The sequence below is a fragment of the Sus scrofa genome, chromosome 15 (genome assembly GCF_054392235.1).
Source record: "Sus scrofa isolate SSC_HxYL_T2T_F1_AM1 chromosome 15, Sscrofa_HxYL_maternal_Yorkshire_Landrace_v2.0, whole genome shotgun sequence".
Classification (NCBI taxonomy): domain Eukaryota; kingdom Metazoa; phylum Chordata; class Mammalia; order Artiodactyla; family Suidae; genus Sus; species Sus scrofa.
The window spans coordinates 148,260,499-148,286,675 of record NC_139397.1 but is presented as its reverse complement, the minus strand read 5'-3'; the positions used below and the strand labels follow the sequence as shown (position 1 = coordinate 148,286,675).

Below are 26,177 nucleotides of genomic sequence, written 5' to 3'. Positions count from 1 at the left end.
GGCACAGCCAAAAAAAAAAAAAAAAAAAAAAAAACAAAAAAACAAAAACGAAAAACACGGGCCCTAGAGTCAGATCAGATCACCAGGGTTCAAATCTTGGTTTGAGACTAACTTGCTGTGTAACTTGTGGCAATTATTTATTTCATAGTCCTTCAGTCCCCTCATCTGTAAAAGGGGAATGGTATCCGTTTCCACCCAGCAGGGTTCTTATGATGGTTAAACGAGGAGTACTTGGAAAACCTCTGCATCAGCCTGACATGGAATAAATGTCCACACCTTTTAAAACATCATTAACCTCTCTTGCCCACCATCTCACATGGTGGGAATGCTTGGGTGAAATTTTCATGGGCTCAGAGTCTAGGCCACAGCTTTCTAGGTCCCACTTCAATTTTCTGTGAAGGACATAAAGGATTTAAATTTTCACCATTAAGCTGCCAAGCCATATATCGGTGTCATTAATGATAATGCAACTGATATTTTTAGTGTGGACTGCTGCAAGGGCTACAGGGCAGATAAGGTTCAATCCCTGATTGGAAATGCCGACAAAATGATCATATCTGACTTTGCCAGAGACATGAGTTACAAGAAAGCTTAACGAAAGAGAAGGTCATATCTTGTTTAGAGAGATCTGAAAAAACTTTATGGATGAATTAGAGTTTGAATTGGGCTTTTATCAATCATTGGGATTGAAGGGAGGATCTGGGAGTACAGATGTCCCTTGCAGTGGGGACAGCATGAGTCAGGTCATGGAAGCAGAAAGGCACATGGCACATTTAGAAACTCTTTAACCAGAGAATGGATGGGTAGTAAGAAATACAGGTGGAAGAGCATTGGGACAATGGAGGCATTTCTTTTTTTTTTTTTTAATATATATTTTTTTAATTTTCCCACTGTACAGCAAGGGGGTCAGGTTATCCTTACATGTATACATTACAATTACATTTTTTCCCCCACCCTTTCTTCTGTTGCAACATGAGTGTCTAGACACAGTTCTCAATGCTATTCAGCAGGATCTCCTTGTAAATCTATTCTAAGTTGTGTCTGATAAGCCCAAGCTCCCGATCCCTCCCACTCCCTCCCCATACGTCTTTTCTCCAAGTAATGGAGGCACTTCTATAGTAAATACGGAGGATCATCAAAGCCTCTTTGGCAGGGAAATGCGAACTCAGTGTGTGCCTCAGAGGGATCTCCTAGTGATGGGATGGATAAAACGGCAGTCCACCTAAAAGGCTGTCATCCCAACGTGGGCCAAACTTAACCAGGGCCTGATGGGCAGAGGGGGCATGGAAGCAGAAGAAGCGTTGCCCAGGCAATACTTTGAGTCACCAATGATTGGATTCATGGAGGAAAGAAAGTTTCAAATACAGCTCCAAGACTGATGCCGGATGAGGGGAAAGATGGCGGTGTGGGGAGTCCATTTCTTCATTCCACGCATTGTTATTAAGGCTCTCTAATGAGCCAGGCACTGTTGAGGAGTCAGGGATACAGCTGAGCAAAAGGGGGAGCCTTCATCTTCAGGTGCTAACCTTCCAGTTCTCATTCTTGGTCAGGGAACAGCAGTTTGAGGAACACCTACTCTTAGGAAGAGGCAGGTGACGCACAGCGGGCAAAGGAGAAACAAAGGGCAGGAAATGAGGTGGGAGCATAGAGTGCCATGGAGCCATGGAGCCAGGGTGAGGAGTCCTGAAGAGGGGCCTGCCAAGGGGGCAACGTGGTAAGTGAGGGCTGATGAGAAATGAGAATAGGTGATTCCCACTGCTTCCTGATCTACACCTTCCGACTGGTCCCCGGACTCCAGTTCTTTCCCTACCGACACTTCTGAATATCAGGAGCCACAAGAATGCCCCTCATATGTTCCAAATACCAGCTCCTTGGGCTGGTATTCACCTTGCCTCCTGCCTCTCAACCTCATCTATCACTATTGCTGTTCTCAAACTCTCAAACCGTTAGGTGAAGTCAAAATGATTTTCTCCCCAGCTCCCTCATTCGTTACCAGATGGAGGCTGGATCGGGCGGGGGAGAAGCCATGTGAGCCTAAACAGGCTATTGAAATAGTCCACCAAACATGCTCGAGGGCAAGATAGGGTAATTTGGAGGTATTCTTAGTGTACTCTTCCGTGTGAAAGCCGGCGCAGACAAAATAAACATTGAGGATGTTATAAATGATCAAAGTTATGCGGTACATTTTTCACTAGAAATACATCTGTAAAATGTCTTCGAAAGTGCACAGCAAACAAGAAGCCCGACACAAGTGTTTCCAAAGTTTAAATAACGTGTGCATTAGGCCGGCCAAAACACACGCCATCTTTGCATACTCTACCGCAACTAACATGAGTTGCGAATAGAAGTAAATATAAACTTTAAAACGTGAATGAAAGAGTAGCCAGCAGACCGAGCGCACCCGCGAACCACGAAGCAGACAGGGACGCGAGCGTAGCCCTCTCGACGCCACTCTCCCCGTCTCCGAGCAAAAGAACTACATTGCCCATAAGTTCCCGCGCGGCGGGCCGGTGCCCCGCGGGGTACCCTGGGAGACGTAGTCCACGCGTTCCATAAATCCCTCACGCACGGGTCCGCGGGAGAGCTGCCCACGCCAACATGGCGGCGTCCGGTTGTGGGGAGTTTTTTCGCTTGGAGTTTTGGCCGGGGCGGGGGTCTGGGCTTTAGGCAGTAAGTGGGTCCGGCGGCCAGAGGTCTTGGGAGGGACGAGGGAGGCGTAGGGCCCGTGAGAGCGGCACCGCCTGAGGAGGGCGAGGCGGGAGCTGCCCGGGCCGACCACGGGGCGCGGCGTCCTCCTGGCGTCGGGTCTGCCTTCCTCGTCCGCTGGGGCCTCTGCCGCCTCGCGCCCGGGGGCTCCGTAGTGGCTTGGAGGGCTTGAGGGCCTGGCCTCGACCGTGGAGTGGGCGAGACAGGAATCACGACCACGCGCCCGAGGCTACACTTTCCAAGTTCCATTTTTTTCTTTTTTTTTTTTTTGCGTGTGGTGTTTTTTTTGTTTTTTTTGTTTTTTTTGTTTTTTTTTCTGGGGAGCGGGTTTAAGAAGAAAATAATAGCATTTCAGCGCTTCCTGTTATTTAGGAACTGGGCTAGGCGTTTTGCATTGCTCCTCTCCAAGAGACCCTCCTCCACTTTCGAGGTGAGATCTTGAGCGGATCCTCTCGGTCCCCAGAGCTAATGTTGGGGTCACCGGATACACAGGGATGCCCTCTAGGCTTGGTGGCTTTAATGGCAGTGGTTTTTTCCCCCAGTGACTCTCCTTACGGCTCCCCAGCTTCGGGACCACGGACTAAACTGCTATAAAGATTAATTTGTTCCTGTTAACTTAAGTGCCAATAATCTGGTACAAAGAGTGGGAGAAGCAGAGATTTTTAGGAAGTGATTTATGGTCCCCAGTCCCTGAGAACCCAGGATTGGCTTTGCCCTCTCAGCAGATTAGGTGTCTTGAGGGTTTTTTTTTCTTCTTTCAGTAGTGATGTCAATATGCCTTTTTATAAAAAACAGCTGTCCTTTATTTGGGGCTAATCCTTGTACCCTAAGTGCCTTTTATTTATTGTCATTTGATTGTTTAAATGATCCCGCATGACAGTTGGTATCTCATTTCACTTATAAAACCTCAGGTTAAGTAATCTGAAAGATCACACAGGTAGTGCAGAGCAGGGATGAAAAAATTTTGATCTTGCTCCCTCCAAAGCGCAAACTACTGTCTCTGCTTTCTTAGTAGTGACTTAGAATAGGTAATCCCAAGTACAAGACAGGGAGAGGTGGGGAAATTCTGTTTTAAAAATAAAAGCCTTTACATAACATGTCATTTTTTTTTTTTTAAGGGTAAAATTTAGTTTCACAATGTTTGGGGACCTATTTGAAGAGGACTATTCCAGTGTGTCAAATAATCGTTATGGAAAAGGGAAGAAATTAAAGACCAAAACTTTGGAGCCATCTGCTCCTAGAGAATTCACCAATTTAAGTGGAATCAGAAATCAGGGTGGAACCTGTTACCTCAATTCCCTTCTTCAGACTCTTCATTTCACACCTGAATTCAGAGGTATGCTATGTTACATGCATTTGGCTAGTAATACGTACCCACATCTCTACATGTAATTAATTATGCAAAAGTCACAAATAGACAAAGTATTTTAAACATGTATTCCACAGTATATGTCTGTTGTGGCTAAATTGGTAATTCCACAGAAGTTTAAGTTGATTAATTCCTGTGATTTAAAATGCACCTTAAAGTCCAGTCTTTCATGAGTGCCAGCCTTCGTTATTGTCAAACCGTTTGTATTTTTGAGTTTCTCCAAAGTAATAACACTTATACCAGAGTTACAGTATTTATACAGTCCACGGTCATTCGTCTGCCATTCTGAAATCCAGAAAACTCTGACGTCCTGATCGCATCTGAACTTGGGTGGCCTCAGAGCCTGACCTGATGTGAGACTGTTTATAGTCTTAATTCTCTCATTTGGGTGGCTAGTCATCCATTTGTTACAGGAATATGAAGTCCTTGATGAACGCTGTTGGTCCCAGACTTCACTGGGGATGTAATGTTAACACAACCCCGCCTTCGTGCGACCTTTCTAGAATCCGGAGGTGCTGAATTCCAGAGAGCTAAGATGTTCAGTAAGGGACCACGTGCAGGGAACACAAAGCCACTCAAAGGAGCTCAGTTAAAAGGCAGATTTGCTGTAAGAATAGAGGGGCTCTCCTAGAAACCACCTATAGGAAGCCACTCTGACCTGCTTGGGCCCTTGATTTCTCGCCCCTCCTGTTTCTCTACACGTTTGTCCCATCCCATCTCGGCACTCGCTTCCTTCACAAGGGTCTTAGCTCTGTTCCCCAGATTTCCCTGTGAACATTCCTCTGTCTTCACATGGCTCTGATTGGGGCCCCAGCTGCAAAGCCCCGTGACTGTAGCCCAGCTCTCCACATGTGTTCATGTCCTGTGTCCAGTATCTCATCCCCCTCCCCACTACCAAACTGAGCAAGGTTTTCTGGCATTTTCTCTTGCTTTGAGGTTTCGAAAGACTTCCTGCCTCCAGAGATTTAGTGTATAATTACTGTGTTAACCCCTTCCCAGGGCCATCCTGATGGGTTGAATTGCTTGTGGAATTTAAGAGTGTTGTTTTCTGTCCTTGACTCCATCCCCTTCATAAAAGTAACTCCCTGATGCGTTCAGGAATTCCACCTTTGGAAGTTTTCAGCACGAATAGGCAGGTGCTAGGGAGATTAGATCTTTCCCAGGTTTTAATATAATTGAAGTTAAAGGGCAACTAGAAGTAGAAAAATAACCTTAAAAAGACTGAAGGAGGCAGTTGATGGGGAAGGTGGCCAGGTCACGGAGAGCACCACTAAGACCAGGGCTGAAAGCCCCAGGCCCTCTTCCTCTAGCAAAGGAGTTGGCTGGCCAAGCACGTGGGTTGACTGACGTGGGTTGTGCATTCCTTTTAAGGCTCAGCATGATCCTGATGCTTGAAGGGGAGGTATAATTTGGAAAGGGAGAGGACTGGCAGAGAACTGAGGGGAAATTTTTGGAGCTTTTTGGAATTGTGTATAAAGGAGTAGAACTGCATTCAGCTCCACTGGACCCCAGTTCAGTATAGCTGAGAGTAATGAGAGATGATTGTGAAAGTTCCTGTATGATTTGTATGCGTTAGCCTTTATGCTTTTAACTTTTTTTTTTTTTTAGTTTTTAGGGCCGCACCTGTGGCATGTGGAGGTTCCCATGCTAGGGGTCAGATTGGAGCTGTAACTGCCGGCCTACAGCACAGCCACAGCAATACCACACCCCTAACCCACTGAGCGAGGCCAGGGATCAAACCCGCAACCTTATGGTTCCTAGTCGGATTTGTTTCCGCTGCACCACGATGGGAACTCCTGTGTTTATAACTTTCATGCAGATTTTTCCCGGTTCCTGCTGGGCACTTAGAAGGAGCATAACATAACAAAAATCGCTAAGGGAGTGATGGTTTTCAGTGGGAGACAATGCCTGTGCCATCCCTTCTCTCCCTGGAGTATTTCAGAGTCTCCCAGTAGGAGATCCTATTTGTTTAAATACAGACTTCTGACACGATTCAGATATTCCCCTTGGGGTAGCATGCCTAGACACGGACTTATAAAACAATCCTGGAGACCAGCCCGGGTTGCCAACTTATTTTTCCAGGTAAGGTCGCCACCATCTCTTGCTCCCCTCAAAAAAGATTTTCATACCGAAAAAGGAAAGGGCATAATCTTAGAGTTAAATGTGTTCCTTCTCATGACAGAATGGTTGGAAGTCTCGGATGTGGCTTGTAAATGAACATATGTGACACTATTGTGTGCTGTATGTTTCCTAATATTCCTCGTGTGGCTTTTGGGACCCACTGTGACATCACAGATTTCCGAAGTCGCAGTTCGTATACGCATGATTTTCCTTTTACAGATCTTCCGTGTTGAAGCTTTAGCTTCCCACTTGGAAGTCAGTGGTTACAAATGATGTTACCAGGGAGAAAATGCATAGAGTAAGGATATAATTATTGTCATGATCGTATTTTTGAATCTTTAATTGATATTTACTTACTGGTGGCCTTAGCTTTCTAAAACAGTTTTCAGAAATGAAATAATGTCATTTACATCTCTGATTCTACTGTTTTGTTTAGAAGCTTTGTTTTCTCTTGGCCCAGAGGAGCTCGGTTCATTAGAGGATAAGGATAAGCCTGATGCAAAGGTATTAAATCTATGGCTTGAAGGGTTTATTTGTTTGTTTGTTTGTTTGTTTTGGAGTACAGGAAATATTTTAAGGAAAGAATTAAGTTGCTTATTCATAGAAATCGATACTTTTATTATTTACCAAATACGATCTTTATTTTTAGAAATGACTTGGCCTATACCCTGTTGGTAATGGAATTTCCCTTCCAAAAAGAATTACTTTTCCAAATGTAGTGCTCCTGCTGCTGCTGCTTTATAGACATACCTTACTCTCCACTAAGGAGGTATTTGCCAGTTGTCCACTCTAGCCTACCAGAAAATCCACTTAATGCACTTGTTTGTAACAACAAAAAAGAGACCTCGGAGGTCCCTGACGGCCTAGTGGTTAAGGACCCGGCATGGTCATTGCTGTGGCTTGGGTTTGATTGCTGGCCCAGGAACTTGCGCATGTTGCAGGAGCATCCAAAAAAAAAACAAAATTAGAGACGAGTATTCTTTTAATTTGGTACCTTGGAAATAAATTGAGTAAGGAATTGGTTTATTATAAATGGATATCTAATCATCTTCCTCTTTTGCTTAAACATCATTCAGACATTTACTGCTCTCAGGCTGAAATGTGTACTTCTTACTTTTTTTTTTTTTTCCTGTCTTTTTAGGGCCACACCCACAGCGTATGGAGGTTCCCAGGCTAGGGGTCAAATCAGAGCTGTAGCCACCGGCCTACGCCACAGCCACAGCAACTCCAGATCCTTAACCCACTGAGCAAGGCAGGGATCAAACCCACAACCTCATGGTTCCTAGTCGGATTCGTTAACCACTGAGCCACAATGGGAACTCCTGAGATGTGTACTTCTTAATGGGAGTCTTTTGTAATCCAGTCCAGTGCTTCTCAAGCAACCTGTGTGGCAATGAGCTCGTTTTTGCGAATTATTTTTTTTTATCTGTTGCAGACTATACTTTTGTAGGATATAGTAAAAATTACAATACATGGGGTTCCTGTCGTGGCTCAGTGGAAGCGAATCTGATCAGCATCCATTAGGACTCAGGTTCAATCCCTGGCCTCGCTCAGTGGGTTAGGGATCCAGCATCGCTAAGGGCAATACAGAGTTGCTATAAAAGTTTCTCAAGATTTAGCCTCTTTAGATACCTGCATCCAGTCTTCTGGCAGGCTCTCACCACAGGGATAGGAGCAGGCGTGGCCTGGCAGGAAGAAAGTGAGGCAGGGGGCAGCCTGCTCTGTGAAATATTTGTGACTAGAAAATGCCTCCTGGAGTATGTCTGTATCTGAGATATTTTAGAGAAAGAAGTATTAGAAACAAGTTAATGTCAGTCTGTGATCAGTTGGGTGGTTATTAGAAGGTGGAAAACTTAAGATAGCTAAATTTTTTCTTGTATTAGAATTTTCAGAGAAAGCTGAATCTCAGTTCACCCTTGACAGTCTTTTTCACTTTCTCCTGAATGAACTAAGTGTGCTGTGAGATCTGAGAAAACTAGTATGCAGTTCTTTGAAAAAGCCCCAGCCAGCGTTGGAAGAACTTCGTATAGAAATGCATTTGTTTCTCGTTCAGGTCCGAATCATACCTTTACAGTTACAGCGGCTGTTTGCACAGCTCCTGCTCTTGGACCAGGAAGCTGCATCCACAGCAGACCTCACTGACAGCTTTGGATGGACCAGCAATGAGGTATGAAGGTCAGCTTCTCCATGAAAAATTACCAGCAATCAGATGAACACTGGCTTAATCACACTATCCAACTTCCTTTCAAGATGTTGTTTAAATATTTACTTCTGATACTAGATAATGACAAGCCAGAAATGGATTTTTTAGACACTTGCTGTATGTAGGACTTTATGAATGGGTGTGATTTGGGGTTGGGGGAAGGGTTATGGATACAGGGAGAGTATACAAGCTGATTTTGACAGTTTCAACCCTTTGGACAGTCTAGTTGAGATCTAACACCTAGTACATGGAAATTACCATTTTTATAGCAAACTGCTAATCACATTAAAGAGCTGACTGGCAAAAATCCTGTCTGCCTTTATGACATGCTTTTGTGTTTGAATCTGGGTGTTCTGATCTGAACATTTGCTTCAAGCAAAACAGTGAAACCATTCTTGGCAGGTCTTTTCATTTTCCCTGTCCTGCTTTTGTCCTGACTCTCTTCATTTTCATCCTGTATCCTGCTGTGTGTGGACTTTCTCTCATTTTTCTGTTTGAGTTCCTAGAGAGTATCCCACTATATACAAACATGAAATGTTAGCAACAAGTACAGATGTGTGTCATCAATACCGATAAATTGTGGGCTGTGCAAAGTCACAGCCAGGACTGTGTTTTTTTATGGGATGGATATACTCTGGCACAGACAAGGGTATGGGAGACCATCGCAGAATAAAGTCAAAGTTATGTTGTCCTCAGAAATAAACTATGAACTGTGGTCTTCCAACCAAGAACATTGATTAACTGGACCGTGCTGTGTGGTTAAAGAGTATAGCTTGGACTTGGAAGGAAGTACACGGGGCTAGCATGCATTCCCTAAACGGTGTTGCTGAATTCCTGGCATAGGGCAGGTGGTTAGGGTTTTCCTCTTTCCTTGTTTTAAAGAAAACCACTTTATTGAGCTACAACTCGTATGCCCCACGTTTCACTCTTTGAAAGGGTGCAGGTCCCTGGGCTTTTAGTATATTCCCAGAGTTCTCCAACCGTCACTGCAGTCAATTTCAGAACATTTTCACCATCCCCAGAGGAAGCACAAACACATTAGCAGTCACACACACACACCCTCCGTGCCTTTTCCCCAGAGTACCTGGTTGTCATGTGATGTGTGATAGGAAAACTAGCTTCCTTCGCTTTCAGTAGAGTTGTCGCAGCTCACTTGCAGACTGTATCGGCACTCCGTTGCTTCTTACTGCCAGATAATATCCTATGGCATGGATGTGCCACAGCATTTATTTGGTTTGTTTGATTGTTTTTTTAATCTTAGTCACCAGTTGATAGTTTTCCCTTTAGCTCTGATCACGAGCTTTTACCAAGTTGCTGGTTTCATACTTCTTAAAGCTGTGAAAACCTGTTTATTTATTTCTAGATAAAATCTTGCAGGAAGCCCTCTGGGACTGGACTTGCTGTGGTGGAGAGGGTCTCAGAAGCACTTTGCCAAATGTAGGCTGTTCAGAAACAAGGCTTGAAAACTTCTACAAGTTTTCTGTCCATCAGAGCCAGTGATACCAGAGAAATTTATATCATCTGGTGCTTGTATGTTAAAAATCAAGAAGATCCTAGGTCCCACATCTTTCTCCAGCTTTCGTCTACTTTGTCAGCTCCTCTTCACTTGAACCTTCCCTTTAAAGTTGTCTTCCCTCACTGCTCTCCTCCCGCACCTTCCATTCGACCTTTCTTCTCACAGTCACTCACAGCATCCATGTGCGAGTCCAGGAGACACTGCTCGGCTCTCCTCTTTGATTTATAAATGGTTCTTTGGGAGTAGTTTAGTCTGTTCACACACAGTTGCATGACTCATGGCAGATTAAAGGAGGCCGTATCAGTCAGTCTTGCTTCAGTTGGTCTATATGTTGAAGCAGTAAATACTGTTCTTTTCAAATGTTGAGAGTTCGGGGTGCTCACCAGTCCCTCTGATCTAAGTGAGGCTCCGCTGTGCTTAGGCTGCCAGCTCGAGGGCCCGCTCAGGGCCTGCTGAGTCCTTCCGTCTCCCTCCTCCTTGGCCTGGCCACGTGTATGGGTTCCTGCAGAGTAAATGCACCTGCTCTCTGCAGTCACTTGAATTCTGTGGACACAGTGAACACTGCCTGTTTGTATTTTCACTCTGTAGTAAAAGTAAAAATAGGTGATGATCTCTTACCCTGCTCTCGGCTCATTTAGCTTAGCCATCCTTGCCTTTGGACTTCTAGATAAATCTTGTGTTTTTTAACTAATATCACTTTAAAACTCTGTTTTTAAAAATTTGAAGCACAAAATTACATTTAAAAGTTACCTGTTTTATAGGAAATGAGGCAACATGATGTGCAGGAACTGAATCGAATTCTCTTTAGTGCTTTGGAAACTTCTTTAGTTGGGACCTCCGGCCATGACCTCATCAATCGTCTGTATCACGGAACCATTGTTAACCAGGTTGTTTGTAAAGACTGTAAGAATGTCAGTGAAAAGCAGGTGAATATGCAAGAGTATTTTAGTAATAAGTTAAATCATACATTATAATTCATGTAATTAAACCTGTGGTCTTTGCCACGTGAGGATTAAAGTGTTTATTACTAGAAATAACTTTTTTATCACTTTTTTTCTTGTGCTCTTACTACACTCAGATTACGAATTTATAATCCAGATTTTTCCATGCAAACTGAAAGAAGTAGCTATCTTAAGATGTAATGTTAGTCTTTTCTGTAGTGCTGTAATATTTAGAAAGTAGATTTGGGGGATGTTTACAGGTAGAGATCCTGGGCCTCATGAAAAAAGCCATCATGATAGGTGGTTGGAATATTATAAAGTTAATTAGGAAAGTCATAAAATAGAGAATACTGAGGAATGCTTAAATTGACCAACATCTATAAGTAAATATTGGATTTAGTTTATTAATGGCCCTCAGAAAGTTCATTCGTATGTATGTATTTATGCTTGTATATTACATATCTCTATAAAGCTATTATAATCCTGCTTAAACTAGTACAACCTTCAAGTCTTTGTCATGACAGAGATTGCCCACTTCATCTCGTTGGAAATCTGCTCATATAAATATAATAATCACTGCTTGCACTCCAAATCTTAGCAAGTGATTTCATCACTGAACAGGTGTCCTTTAATAAAAATCCTGGAAATTCCCATGTGGCTCAGCAGGTTAAGGATCCAACATTGCTGTAGTTGTGGCACAGGTTGCAACTGTGGAGCAGGTTCAGTCCTTGGCCCGGGAACTTCCACATGCCATGGTTGCAGCCAAAAAAAAAAAAAAATCTTTTCTGTATGACAAAAGATAGGGAAGTTTTCTGTAATTGACTGAGTAAAAAATTAAATGCAGTTTTCTAAACATTGCGTTAATTCCTTTTTTTGAAGATATATGTATATTTCCCTTTTTTCTATTTTTTATATAAGTATTGGACATAAAAAAAATACTTTTTGGTTCTTATTGCCTGTGCTAATAGAAGATTGGGCCAGCCTAGTTTGGAAAAACTAAGATGTTGTATGTCTTTGAATTACTGTGTGATTGACAGCTATAATGTAATAATTTATGGAGGAATTTCAAAACAGTGTATATGAAGGCAGATTATAAATCACATGCTTTAACTTTTCATATATATATATTTTAAACCATATATGAATGTCACTTTTATTACTTTATATTTCTACTATGAATTAATTAGTGCTGTTATTTTAGAATTCCCATAGTCCCTTAAAGTAATGCTTGTTGCACAAACACACACAAAAACTATAAATATTCTTTAAACTTGTCAAATTTTAACTGTTTATTACTAGAAATGAGTTGTTAATTCAACTTGAATTTGGTGGAGACCCTCATTTTGCAGAATACCCTCCTCCTTTTTTTTTTTAGGGCCACACCTGCGGCATATGGAGGTTCCCAGGCTAAGGGTCGAATCGGAGCTGTTGCTGCAGGCCTACATCACAGCTCACAGCAATGCCGGATCCTCAACCCACTGAGCGAGGCCAGGGATCAAACCCGAAACCTCATGGTTCCTAGTCAGATTCGTTTCTGCTGCGCCACGATGGGAACTCCCCCTCCTCTTCAACTTTCTGTCCTGGCTCAGAATAATAATTTTGTTCTTACAACATCCTTGGTGTCTTAGAGCAGCTCTAGCAGAAGACGAGGAGCAGTTTGCATTAGAGTCCGCCCTGGCCTTGCTGTGTCAGCCAGGACTACAACAACACTGATAGACCCTGCGCCTGTGTGCCTCTCAGTTCTTGGGTCCAGTGGTGGTTATATTTCCTCTACAGTGAGCTCGGAAACTGGCTTCTCATGTATTTGAACCTAAGTTCTAGTTTGGCTTAGAAAGAATAATTTATTATGAATTTCACAGTATCTGATTAGAGATTAATACCTTCATATATACAGTGTTTTAGAAAAAAAATAACGGATTTTTCTCAGTGTATAGATGAATTGATATGTTTGTGAACCTCTGCGGAATTGTTTCTTCAATATTCATGTATATTTCAGGAAGACTTCTTAGATCTCACAGTGGCTGTCAAGAATGTATCAAGTTTGGAAGATGCCCTCTGGAACATGTATGTAGAAGAGGAAGTTTTTGACTATGACAACTTATACCACTGTGGAACTTGTGACAAGCTGGTTAAAGCAGCAAAGGTAAAGATAGGTCCTGCCTTTTCTGAGGGTGCCCACGTGGAGCTTGGTGCAGGAAGGTCTGTCAAGTGAAATCACTTGTATGAAGTCTTAGAGATATACATGAAGCTCTTAGTACTAAGGATTAGAAAGATTTACCTTATATATACTATAATTTTTTACAGTAAAGAATTTTGTTTTAAGCTTTCAACCCAACAGTTCTCTCAACCTCTTTCTCTCCCAGGAAAAATATATTTGTACCTTAGCGTTTTTTAAACAAACCTGTTTTTTTTTTTTTTTGCAAGTTACAATTAGGAAGAAGGCAATTTTTTTTTTTTTTTTGGAGGATGGTGTTGCCTTTTTAGGGCCGCATGTGCAGTGCAACATGTGGAAGTTCCCAGACTAGGGGTCCAGTCAGAGCTGTAGGTGCTAGCCTATGCCACAGCAACACAGGACCGAGCTGTGTCTGCGACCTACACTGCAGCTCACGGCAACACCTTAAACCCACTGAGCAAGGCCAGGGATCAGACCTGCATCCTCGTGGATACTAGTCAGGTTCATTACCACTGAGCCGCAGCAGGAACTCCAGAGGCAATGTGTTTTTATTTCTGCCATCCAGGAAGCTGGTTGAGCTTTTCTTTTTTGGTCTACCACTATGAAAATAGAGGGCTTTCTTTATTTTCAGCATATGCAGTTATTTTACAGTATCTTTATATTTATGTATTCTCCCTGATGCTAGCAAATATGTCCTTTCCTCCCCCAGTTGAAAATGCTTAACTTGCTAACTGAAGGGCTTGACAGAATACTTTAGGTTTTCTCTTTGTACAACAAAGCAAAATAGAGGATAAAAAGAGGGCAGGATTTAAGCAACTGATTTCTTTTGCAATATGGCATCAGCCTAGTTGCAGTTATCTGCAGTAGGAACTGTCACTGCCAGCAGAAGATAAGACTGACTGTTCATTAACGTGATAACCTTGACTCAGTTCAACCAGAGGTTTTTGAGCCCTAACTTAAGGAGCTACCACAAAGGACATATCTTTGCAGATACTCTGCTGTGACAGAGAGATAGCACTAATCTTAGGATTGACAGCATTGCATTTTCCAACAAAGAATAGCACACAGTATTGATTTGGATCCTGGAGATTGTAAGTGAGAATGCGGAAAAAAAAAAAAAAAACAAAAAACAAAACGCCAAGCCTGTAGCTTTCACAGTGGGATTTGAAACCAGAGTGAATTTTATATTGTTTAGTATTTATTTATTTCCATCCAGCCTTTGCCCCATCATGAAACCTAAAGAGAGAGGTTGTTTTGTTTGGCCATCCCTTGGCTTGTGGAATTCCTGGACTGGGGATCAGATCTGACCTGTGATTGCAGCCTGCACTGAAGCTGCAGCAACGTGTAGGGGATCAAACCTGCGTCCTCACGGATGCTAGTCAGGTTCATTCTGTTGAGCCATGATGGGAACTCCAGTGTTTTATTTTTAAAGTGAGGCACTAAAACAAAATATCTTATTATCTGCTTTTAGGAACGGTAACTGTAAAACCCCAATCAATGGGTCTCAACATTTGGGGAGTTAGAACCCTTTTGCAAGTTTCATGAAAGCTGTAGTTCTTCCCTCCAGAAAAATACATACGCATATACAATTTTCATGTAATTTCGAGAGTTCGGATCCATTGAAACAGGTCCCTAGGTTGCAGGTTAGGAACTCTGAGTTCTGGTTCTTTAGTGAATGAGAACTGTGTGTCTGCTGGTCAAGTGGAGACTGCACCCAAGGCGGAGGTGAAAGGTGAAAGGCCAGGGCTGGGGCAGGAAAGAGGCCCTGTTAGAGGGGGGCGCCCTCATCAGGTAGTGACATTAAAACATAAAATTGGCAGTTCCTGTCGTGGCTCAGTAGTTAACGAACCCAGACTAGTAACCATGAGTTGCAGGTTCGATCCCTGGCCTTGCTCAGTGGTTTAAGGATCTGGTGTTGCTATGAGCTGTGGTGTAGGTCACAGATGCGGCTCAGATCCTGCGTTGCTGTGGCTCTGGTGTAGGCTGGTGGCTACAACTCCGTTTGGACCCCTGCCATATGCCCAGGGTGCTGGCCTAAAAAAAAAAAACAAGATAAAAAAATAAATTGGTTCTAAATTTTTAGTTGTAAGCATAAATGAGTCATGTTACCTTTAGCCCCATAAAATAGATGTTTTATCAAGAGCTGTGTTGAATGCGTGTGATTAGCGTATGTTACTGTAGGACATAATGCTTTTGAAAACACTGTCATGGGTTGCCTTTTTACATCTTAAGAAACAGTATGTATTCTTTTATATAATTCTGCTTTTAAAAAACAAACATTTTTTCTTTTGACAGTCGGCCAAATTACGTAAGCTGCCTCCCTTTCTCACTGTTTCATTACTAAGATTTAATTTTGATTTTGTGAAGTGTGAACGATACAAGGAAACTAGCTGCTATACATTCCCTCTCCGGATCAACCTCAAGCCTTTTTGTGAACAGGTTTGAACTCTTTTATTTGAAAGTCTTTCTTTTCCCCTCTCAAGAGTGGCTCTTCTTGACCTGATTTTTGGTTGGCTTAGCGAAGACTCTCTCACCCTGGGCACTGTTCACACGTCGACTCGGTCATTCTTTGCTGTGGTGGGATGTCCCGTGTGTTGTAGGATGTTGAACAGCATGCCTGGCCTCTGCCTCCTGGTTGACAGGAGTGTCTCTCACTCCTGCCCCCGATAGTAGTGAAATGTCTTTAGGCTTTGCCAAATGTCTGTGTCTTCTGGGGTGGGGCGGTGGGGGGGGGGGGTGTCACTCCTGGCTGAGAACCACTGGTTTATTTCAGCCCTTTTGAATTTCCAAAGTACGTTTTTGTTCCAGTTCTTGTTATTAAACTCTCCTTGAAAAATCTTTGAAATGAAAATTTAAGGACAGAATTAGAAATGACCCTGCATTAGGAAAAATTACCATTAATTAGTACATTGCTATTTGAATTTAGTTTACTCTAGACGCAATAATTACTCATCTAGAAAGTGAACAAAAAATTGGAACTTTACTAGTGTAGAATTTGTAATCCTTAAGACACAGGAAAGAAAGTTTTAAAAACAAATTATTGTTTAGTGAACTATATTCAGTATCTTATAATAACCTATAATGGAAAAAAATCTGAAAAAGAATTGATATATATTTATGTATAATGAATTACTTTATATCCGAAACAACCACAACATTGTAAATTAACTATACTTCGATTTTAAAAAATGGGTAAAATTTTTTTAAAACAAACTAAGTGAAAGAAGTCACTGACAAAAGACTACATTTGCATGATTCTTTTGATGAAATGTCCAGGGTAAGCCAGTCTATAGAGCTAAAAGTAGATTGGTGGTGCCAGGGACTGGGGAGAGGGGAAAAGACATAGTGATTGCTAGTGGGTGTGGTTTCTTTTCGAGGTAATGAAAATAAAGTTTATTGTGATAGCTGTACAACTCTGAATATACTAAAACTATTGGATTGTACACTTCAAGTAAGTGAATTGTGGGGCATGTGGATTATATCTCAATAAAGTGTTTTATACACACACACACACACACACAAAGCTAATTGCATAATCAGCCTGCTTTAAAAGCTCTTTGGGAATATTTTCTGTGTAATTGCTGTGCATACAAAGATCAGAGTGATAGGACTGGTGCTGTCCTTATTACAGATTATTTTTTATAGGTTTAAGACCAGAACATTTATTAGCCAGTTATTAAATTTCTTTGTGTAAAAGTAATCTTTTTTTAAATATTCTTAAGTTCAAATGGGTCTTCTACTTCAAGACTAATTACCAAGGTTTCTGGTTTTGTTATTAATTACTGTTCAGTGGTTCTAACTTGTTGGCCCTGAGCCTGTTACTGGCACACACAGAATAAACAGTTTTTCCAAAATAAGTTAATGGGTTTTCCCCTCCTCCTATGTATTGCCTAAAAAAAATTTTTTTCAGGATAGTTGAGTTAATTCTCTTGTTTTTTTAAGTTTTATTGAGATTGACAAATATCACTGTAATAGTTTAAGGTATACAGCACGATGGCTTGGTCATATATTTTGAAACAAAACCAACATAGATTTAGTTAACATCCATCATCTCATAGAGAAAATTTTTTGTCCATTTCTAAAAATTGGTTTGCCACTTGGAGTTCCTGTCGTGGCTCAGTTGTTAACTTACCCGACTAGGATCCGTGAGGACACTGGTTGGATCCCTGGCCTCACTCAGTGGATTAAGGATCTGGCGTTGCCGTGAGCTGTGGTGTAGGTCGTAGATGGGGCTCAGATCTCAAGTTGCTGTGGCTCTGGCATAGGCTGGGGTCTACAGCTCCGATTCTGCCCCTAGCCTGGGAACCTCCTTATGCTGTGGGTACATCCCTAAAAAGACAAAAAGACCAAAAAATAAAAATAGAAATAGAATAAAAATTAGTTTGCCACTTGATTTTAACATATGTTGAAATAAAAGAACTGGAAAATTGAACACTTACCTAAGAAAGTCACAATAATTTTACTTTTTGATTTCTGTATTAATGAAAAAAATTATCACTTTGCATCTTTGTTTACATCTCTCTTGTGTTTAGCCTGAACCAGACATGTAAAAAATGCTGCTAAAAGAAAAAAAAATTTTTTTAATTTTGAAAAGTACTGCTTACTTAAAAAGTACAATTTAAGCAAGTAGGTTTCTCAGATAGCAAGTAGCATCTGTATGCAAAGTATCTCTTAAAGTAGTTTTTTTTTAATGCCAGGGTAAGTGTTCATAGTGTTAGAGCACATTAACTATAGAAAAGATTGATTATAGAATTAAGAAAGACGCTTTTCATTCCACTAATCTGCATCAGAATGAAACCAGCTAATATTCGTAAATGCTATAAGTTCCTGTTACTTGGAGAGGACGGAGGTCAGGAGGGGTGGCTCTAACTCTGAGGTGCATGACAGTCTAGTTAAAAGACAGGACAGATTCAACCCCTAAAGAGCGTGTTTATAAAGCAGCGTAGGAGGTTTAATAGAATATAGTTTTCTTTTGCTGACATTTTCTGTCACACACTGGTAAGGTAGTATCACTTTGTCTTACAAAATTTTAGCTGAAATACATAAAAATAACATGTTGTTTGTATATATGTTTTTAGGGGTTTGGTTTAAAGGCAGAATTGGTTGGTATATAGTGTGATTCATGTTAGATCAGTGATAGATAATTTTCAGTCTCAGAATTAAGAATCTGAAAATTTAAAACTGATTATTCAAATTTACCCTAATTTCCCTAAATAACAGTAATAAACAGTGAAGTTTCTATGTCAGTGTTTATGTTTTTTCTCGTAGAGTGAATTAGATGACTTGGAATATATGTATGACCTCTTCTCGGTTATTATACACAAGGGTGGTTGCTATGGAGGACACTATCATGTGTATATTAAAGACGTTGATCATTTGGGAAACTGGCAGTTTCAAGTAAGTATAGAAATTAATTTTAAAAGTACCTTGCAATTTTTTCCTTTTCTAGCCCTGTTATTTTGGTAAGGCTAATCTTCTGCCATTTATATACATTCTGTAGAAAACTCTTATAGGCACCAAAAGTTAATACAGGAAGTTTAAATTTTTTATTTCTAAATAATTTCACACTTAGAGAAAAATAACCAGCATAGTACAAACGTTTACCTGCATACTTTTCATCTAGGTTCTCCGGTACTTAGCGTTTTGCCACATTGGTACAAGTACATGCCTTGTACACACACACACACACACACACACACACACACACACACACACACACACACACACACACACACACACACACACACAGAGTTAACATTATCATTATTAGTGCTGAACCACTTGAAATAAAGTTAAAGACATTGGGCCCCTTTGCCCCTAAACACTTCAGTGTTTATTTCTTGAGAACCAGGACATTCTCACATAAATGTAGATCAAAATCAGGAATTTTGACACTAAAATAATACTGTTTATTACCCAATAAATGTTTTACCTTCAGATTTTGGCAGTTGTCTCATCCAAATCTGTCAACAGCATTTTCTTCACCACTCTGGTATCAAGTCCAGGATCATGGTTTTATGTAGTTAGCATATATCTTAAGTCTCCTTTAATCTGTAAACTTTCCTCAGCTGTTCTTTGTCTTTCAAGGTAGCAACCAAAGATTTTCCTCGTATGTTGTCTTCTAAAAGTTTTATAGTTGTCTTTTACATTTGAAACTTCAGTCCCCTGGAATGGTTTGCTATGAATGGCATGAAGTTGTTTTTCCGTCTGGGTATCCAGTGCCCATTACCATTGAATAATCTGTTCTTTCCCCACCGATCTACAATGCTAGTTCTGTTATATCACCTGTTTTCTTATATGCGAGTATATGGGGGCTCTAGTCTGTTTTTCTTGTTGTTAGGTTCTTTTTTTCCTATTCCTAGGCAAATGCCGCATCGTTGGTTTCTGTAGCCTTATACTAAGTCATGCTGTCTGGTAGGGCAAGTCTCCCTGTGTGTTGTTATTCCTCAGGAGAGTTTTGCCTGTCTTGGCTTTTTATGCTTCTGTGAACATTTCTAGCATCATCTTGTCATTATTCTCACATAGACATAAAAGTAGTGGGGTTTTGAATCTACATGTGTAAACAAGGTATATCTTTTTGTTCTTTAGAGCTTCTTTAATGTCATCTAAAAAAGTTTTATAATTTTAGAAGAGAAAGCACTCATTGAGAATTTCGTTCTGGTTATCAGCAGTAGGAAAAATTATATTATACACCAACTCCAAACTGTCAGCCAGTTTTCTAAAATGTAACTAAAACTTACTAAAACACCAATATGCAAGTTACAACCCATTGTGTTAGGAGGTAGAATGCTGATTGTCAGACAGTTAACAGGGTTGTGAATGAATACTGGCTCCAGGTGTAGTAACCTGGCTTCTCTGAGGGCCACCTGTTTGTTTGTTTGTTTGTCTTTTTGCCTTTTCTAGGGCTGCTCCCTCGGCATATGGAAGTTCCCAGGCTAGGGGTCTAATTGGAGCTGTAGCCGCCGGCCTACGCCAGAGCCACAGCAACGCAGGATCCGAGCCGTGTCTGCGACCTACACCACAGCTCACGGCAACGCCGGATCCTTAACCCCCTGAGCAAGGCCAGGGACCAAACCCGAAACCTCATGGTTCCTAGTCGGATTTGTTAACCACTGAGCCATGATGGGAACTCCAAGGACCACCTGTTTTGGAGATTTGTTCACATTCACTTGGCTTTTCAGAACATCTGCCTGTGTTTCCAGCATCCTGTCAGTAGTACTTAGGACGTATGGAGAGATGTGTATGTTTTGCTCAGTTTGGCTGGCATATTGAAGTGCGTGATACATTGAAGTATATCTTTGTATATAATAAGATACATTGAAGTGTGTCTTGGTGTGTAATGAAGTATATCTTCAGTACATGGGTTTTATAATCAACCGTCTTGCTAAACTCTCATATATTGTTAGAAAAAGACAATGTTGAGAGTTCCCTGGTGGCCTAGCAGTTATAGGTTCTGGTGTTGTCACTGCTGTGTCTCAGGTTTGATCTCTGGTCCAGGACCGTCTGCATGCCACAGGCAAGGCCAAAAAAAAAAAAAAAAAGAACAAAGCCAATATTGTTTCTTTCCGGTCCTTCCTTAACCTTCCATTTCGTTAACTGCTACAGCTACGTTTACTCAGTCCTGGGTTTAGAAAGCCACAGAAGCATCTCTCTCAAATGCTTGTGCCAAATAGGCTGGACACTGGCCTGTTGGGCACATTCCAGTCAGATGGAGTGAGGCCCTTCTTTCCCTCCTCCGGCCTAATTCCTCCATGTTTCCGCCCTCGGTTGCCGATTCTCACCCTGTTCCTCTTCACACTGCTGCCTTAGGGCCGCAGGGTGCCGCAGCGGTGACTCTTACTCTCTAGGGCAGCCGTTCTCCCCCACCCCTTTCCAGCAGTTAGAGTAACTTTATTTCCTTCTGTCCGAAGATGAAGTTGAAGCCTTTTCTTAGTTTCTCATAGATGCTTGTGAACAGGCATAATGAACAGTTATGTTCTTCGTTTATTTTGTTCCCTTTGCTTGGTCCTCTGTAGCTCTTGGTGTTTTTCTTCCACTGAGGCCTCCATTTATGGTAGCCTTTTCCTCAGTATGGGCCTGTATCTCTTCAGTCCTAGAAAGTGCCCCCACCCTCCACGCCAGCTAAGCTTCCACCTTATGGGTGTGTCTCTGCTTTCCTCTATGCCAGCTACGGGCATTTCCTCAGCCAAGGTGAGATTTCAGACACTTCTGTAGATGGTGGGACTTACCCTCAGTCTTTTGATGCATAAAATTTATTTGCATTTTCTCTTTTAAGTTAATTGTTGACGTCACACACAGAGGTAGAGTCTCACTGTGCAGTGGGGTTGTATGTCTCAAAAGTAATGATTCTTTCTTCCGGGTCTTTCTTTTGGGTTGTGCTTCCTTGGGCATCTCTGCAGTTTTGTGTTCATTTCTTTGGAAATGATCAGCGGTGTCAGGCCCTTTTCTCAGTTCCGTTATGTGATTTGAGAGGGCTCACGGGCATTCTTTCATTCAGTTGTGCTCTCTGCTCTGCTTTTCTGGTCTTGAAGCTGTGGTGCTTTAGCCGGTCTTCCTCAGGACTTGCAGGGCAGCCTGAGGGTGGCTTTCTGTTTTTGTCTTTATATTTCCTTTTTTATGGCCTCCATGAAGCATCCTGTTTGTTTTATTTTTTTTTTCTTTGTTCTTTAAGAATCACTAATTCATCCCGCGCTTTGTGGTATTCAGACAATGATGAGTGCTTTAAGAATTTCAACTTCAGTAGGTACACCTGCTGAACACTTCTTATCTCTTTATTACTGTTATCCTGGGAGAGCTCCTGTACCTAGAGGCAGAGGAGTCCAGACACTCTAGTTCTAGCCAGATATTGTTTTTTCTGTTTATTGTTTGGCGTTTTCTTCTTCCCTTTAAAGGAGGTATTCCTGACTAGGTGCTGTCTACAAGGAACAACTTTCATGACCAACTTCACATAATGTTCCGTGTGTTGCAGTCTCTCCCAGTTTATAGAAGGCGATCTCTTCCCTCTAGCCTGGCAGCTGCTAACTATTCAAAATGTGACTGGATCTGGCTGGAAAGAGGAGCCTGGCCTCTGCCTTCTGCTTCAGGAGGCAGTGGGGGGGCTTTTGCTTCTGATGGTTGACATCATCTCGGACTGGTGTCTTCTGGCCAGCCTGTCTTCACAGGGCCAAGATTGGACATGGACCGTGTACAGAAGGACTATGGCCAGCCCATGTGCCACCTGCACCAGCATGTCACATCCTGGGCAATGCCAGCCTGCCTCTCCCTTCCTACCATTTAAAAAATCCCTTGTTCCTTAATCATGAATGCTTTAAACATATTGAACATACTATTTTATTATTCTCTGTCTGATAATTGCAGTATCTGAAGACTTCGTGGGTCTGATTGGAGTATCTGCTGATTCTACTTCCTTGTGATTTTGTTATTTTAGATGTAGGCCTGGTTGGCTGGTTGCTTTTTTAAGAACACAGTTTATAAGAATAATTTGGGAGTTCCCATCATGGTGCAATGGAAACAAATCCGACTAGGAACCATGAGGTTGCGGGTTGGATCCCTGGCCTCCTTCAGTGGGTTAAGGATCCGGTGTTGCCATGAGCTGTGGTGTAGGTCGCAGACGTGGCTCAGATCTGGTGTTGTGGTGGCTGTGGTGTAGGCCAGCAGCTGCAGCTCCGATCAGACCCCTAGCCTGGGAATCTCCATATGCCAAGGGTACGGCTCTCAAAGGATAAAAGACAGAAAAAAAAAAAAAGAAAAAAAAAGAATAATTTGAAGCCTAGGATGAAAGTACCTTCCTCCAAGAAAGATGTGTGTTTGTTTCTACTATATACCTGGCATCTCTTCCAACCTTTAATATCTTTAAAATAAGATCTAGACTTAGTGGTTTTAGAGTCATACAAGTAGTGTGAATTTGGACCACAAACCCACATGAAGATGTACTTGTGATTACAGATTATTAGAGGAAATGTTTTTCTGTCTTCATCGAGTATCAAAGTCAAAGCAAGCCAGTTCCTCATTGTCCTTTATTGTGGGTGGAATTCTTTTGTAGGTCATGCTTATATTGAGAGTGTAGGCCTTTCAGGTTCCTAACTTTGCGGGGAGTCTATCTTTGTGGTTAAATACAAATTATGTGTTTGGTATTTGCCCCTAGTTCTTGGCATAGAGCTCCTTGAAATTTCCTGAGTGATACACATGTCTTTTCTTGTTCATAATGAACCCCTTTCAACCATACCTGAGTTTATGCTAATGAGGTTACCTGCAGGATGAGGGCCGGTCACCAGAGGAACCAGTCACATGATTAGAGGGTTGGAACTTTCAGCCTCAGCTGATCTGGGGAGAGGCCAGGGTCTGGAAATTGAGTTGGGTCACCAAAGGCCAATGGTTGAATCTGTCAGATCTGCATAGTGAAACTTTGATAAACACTCTGGAAGAAGGGGTTTAAGCAGAGTTCCCAGTGTGGTGCACTGGGATTGGCAACGTGTCTGAAGCCGTGGGACTTAGGTTTGATTCCTAGTCCCGGCACAGTGGCTTAAGGATCCAGTGTTGCCGAAACTGTGGCATAGGTCTCAACTGCGGCTTGGATCTGATCCCTAGTCTGGGAACTCCATGTGCTGTGGGGTGGCCAAAAAAGAAAAAAAAAAAAAAAAAGGGTATAAGGGAGCTTGCAGCTAGGTGAACATGTCCATGTGTGGGGAAGGTGGTCACTCAAGCTCCATAGGGACAGAGGCTTCTGCACTCGGGACATTTCCCAACCGCACTCTGTGTTCCTTGACCTGGCTGTTCATTTGTGTCCTTTGGAATTAACCAGAGTCCCCAGTCTAAGCTGAGTTCTATGAGCTGTTCTAGGAAGTTATCATACCTAAGTAGAGCTTGTAGGATTTGTAATCAGCCAGGCAGAAGTGCAGGGAGCCTAGGAACCCCATTTGCAACTGGTGTCTGAAGTGGGGCAGTCTCCTGGGACTTAGCAGCCTAAGTAGAATTGAATTGATTAGAATTGAATTGAAGGACACCCAGGTGGGGTCAGAGTTGGGGAAGTAGTTGTTCAGAAAACCAGTCATTCACCTCCCAACTTTAGGCGGGTCCTTATCCTTTGTCTCCCAGACCCTGTCCTGTGTGAACATCAGAGTGGAAGCTGTGTGTCAGCAAGTATGGGCAGCTGGAGGCCTCAACTCTGGATTTCTCCCTTGGATTGCCATTTCCCTTGTCCTCTGAGAATTTTCCTGGTACTGTCTTGCTAGTTCAGCATGTGTTCAAAAAGAGGAGTTCCCCGGTGCCTCAGCAGGTTAAGGATCCACCGTTGTCACTGCCTTGGTGTGGGTTCGATCCCTGGCCAGGGAACTTCTGCATGCCATGGGCATGGCCAAAAAAAAGAAGATACTTTGTTTTATTGTATTATATTTTACTTTATTCAGCATTTTTAGCGATTTTATAGCAGGATGATTGTATTTCGTCTGCCATATTCTTCCGTTTCTTAATTGTTTTTGCCTTGTGTTAACTATTTAGGTCTATCTGTGTTTATGATTCTATGCCAATTTAAAATATTTCTGCAAGGTGGCATACATGGGGGGAAAAATCAATAAAAGTACCTTATCAGGGAATTTTGACATGTTCTCAGGTAACTTCAAAAATGAGGTGAAAGGGGGAGTTCCCGTCGTGGCGCAGTGGTTAATGAATCCGACTAGGAACCATGAGGTTGCGGGTTCGATCCCTGGCCTCCCTCAGTGGGTTAACGATCCGGCGTTGCCGTGAGCTGTGGTGTAGGTTGCAGACGCGGCTCGGATCCCGCGTTGCTGTGGCTCTGGCGTAGGCCAATGGCTACAGCTCCGATTGGACCCCTAGCCTGGGAACCTCCATATGCCGCGGGAGCGGCCCAAGAAATAGCAACAACGACAAAAGACAAAAAAAGACAAAAAAAAAAAAAAAATGAGGTGAAAGGAGTTCCCATCGTGGCGCAGCAGAAACTAATCTGACTAGGAACCCTGAGGTTGTGCCTTCAATCCCTGGCCTAGTTCAGTGGGTCGAAGATCTGGCATTGCCGTAAGCTGTGGTGTAGGTCGCAGACTCGGCTCAGGTCCAGAGTGGCTATGGCTGTGGTGCAGGCTGGCAGCTATAGCTCTGATTGGACTCCTAGCCTGGGAACCTCAATATGCTGCAGGTGTGACCCTACAAAGCAAAAAAAATTAACTAATTAATTTTTTTAAATGAGGTGAAAAACTTGGGTGAACAGGAAGTAGGAGGGCATGTTTAAGCTGAGCTTGCAGAGTTGAGTAGGATTTTTTTTTTTTTTTTTTTTTTTTTGTCTTTTGTCTTTTTAGGGCCACACCCACGGCCCATGGAGGTTCCCAGGCTAGGGGTCTAATTGGAGCTGTAGCTGCCGCCTACACCACAGCCACAGCAACACCAGATCTGAGCCACATCTGCGACCTACAGCACAGCTCACAGCCACGCCAGATCCTTAACCCACTGAGGGAGGCCAGGGATCGAACCCGCAACCTCATGGTTCCCAGTCGGATTCGTTTCCACTGCGCCACGATGGGAACTCCGAGATGGGTAGGATTTTGTTAGGCCAACACAAGTGAGTGATTTTATTAGGCCAACACAGTAAATTGGGTGGAGACCAGAAAATATTTTGAACTGAATGATAATGAAAACACAATACATCAAAATTGAGGATGCAGCTGGAGTAGTGCTTTGTGGGGAAGGTTGGAATCCATTGTGTGTATCGTGCTAGAGAGACTAAGTGATTTATCCAGGATTATTCAACCAGAGTTGAATTTCAGAGCCAGGCTGCCTGATTCCAAAGCATATACCAATTATTATGGGTTTTTTTTTTTTTTTTTTTTTTAACATCACTTCTCTATCTTGAAACCTCCACAGCACAGACCTTCCTGTTTTGTTCATTACCTTTTAAGGGATTAGTGATAGAAATTATTTTTATTGTTTTTCTTTTTAGGAGGACAAAAGTAACCCAGATGTGAATTTAGAAGATCTTCAGAGTGAAGAAGAGATTGATGATCCATTGATGATTCTAAAAGCAATCTTATTACAGGTAGAGAGAGTGTATGTTTATACTGTGTGTGTATGTGTGTCAGATATATGATCTAGTTGGTGGAAGTGATACTGTTACTATTCACATCTTTTTTTTCCTTTGGGAC

General features: G+C 42.1%; 1 protein-coding gene across 50 annotated transcripts in view; it reads left to right on the top strand.

The window, feature by feature from the left end:
* The first annotated feature begins 2,579 nt into the window (after nucleotides 1–2,579).
* USP40 (ubiquitin specific peptidase 40) overlaps nucleotides 2,580–26,177 on the top strand; it is an 82,064-nt gene continuing 58,466 nt past the window's right edge. For 34 of the 50 annotated variants that reach the window (XR_014830278.1, XR_014830263.1, XR_014830279.1 and 31 more), the window contains exons 1-9: nucleotides 2,580–3,136; nucleotides 3,825–4,042; nucleotides 6,633–6,700; nucleotides 8,250–8,363; nucleotides 10,677–10,841; nucleotides 12,853–12,999; nucleotides 15,325–15,468; nucleotides 18,298–18,426; nucleotides 25,976–26,071. Coding sequence is in view for 13 of the 50 variants with exons in the window: in XM_085000723.1 (XP_084856849.1) it covers nucleotides 3,844–4,042; nucleotides 6,633–6,700; nucleotides 8,250–8,363; nucleotides 10,677–10,841; nucleotides 12,853–12,999; nucleotides 15,325–15,468; nucleotides 18,298–18,426; nucleotides 25,976–26,071 (1,062 nt within the window). In the remaining 37 variants the exon portion in view is untranslated. Of the gene's footprint in view, nucleotides 3,137–3,824; nucleotides 4,043–6,632; nucleotides 6,701–8,249; nucleotides 8,364–10,676; nucleotides 10,842–12,852; nucleotides 13,000–15,324; nucleotides 15,469–18,297; nucleotides 18,427–25,975; nucleotides 26,072–26,177 lie in introns of those variants that run through there. The other 16 variants (XR_014830277.1, XM_085000726.1, XM_085000732.1 and 13 more) reach the window with 8 other exon arrangements.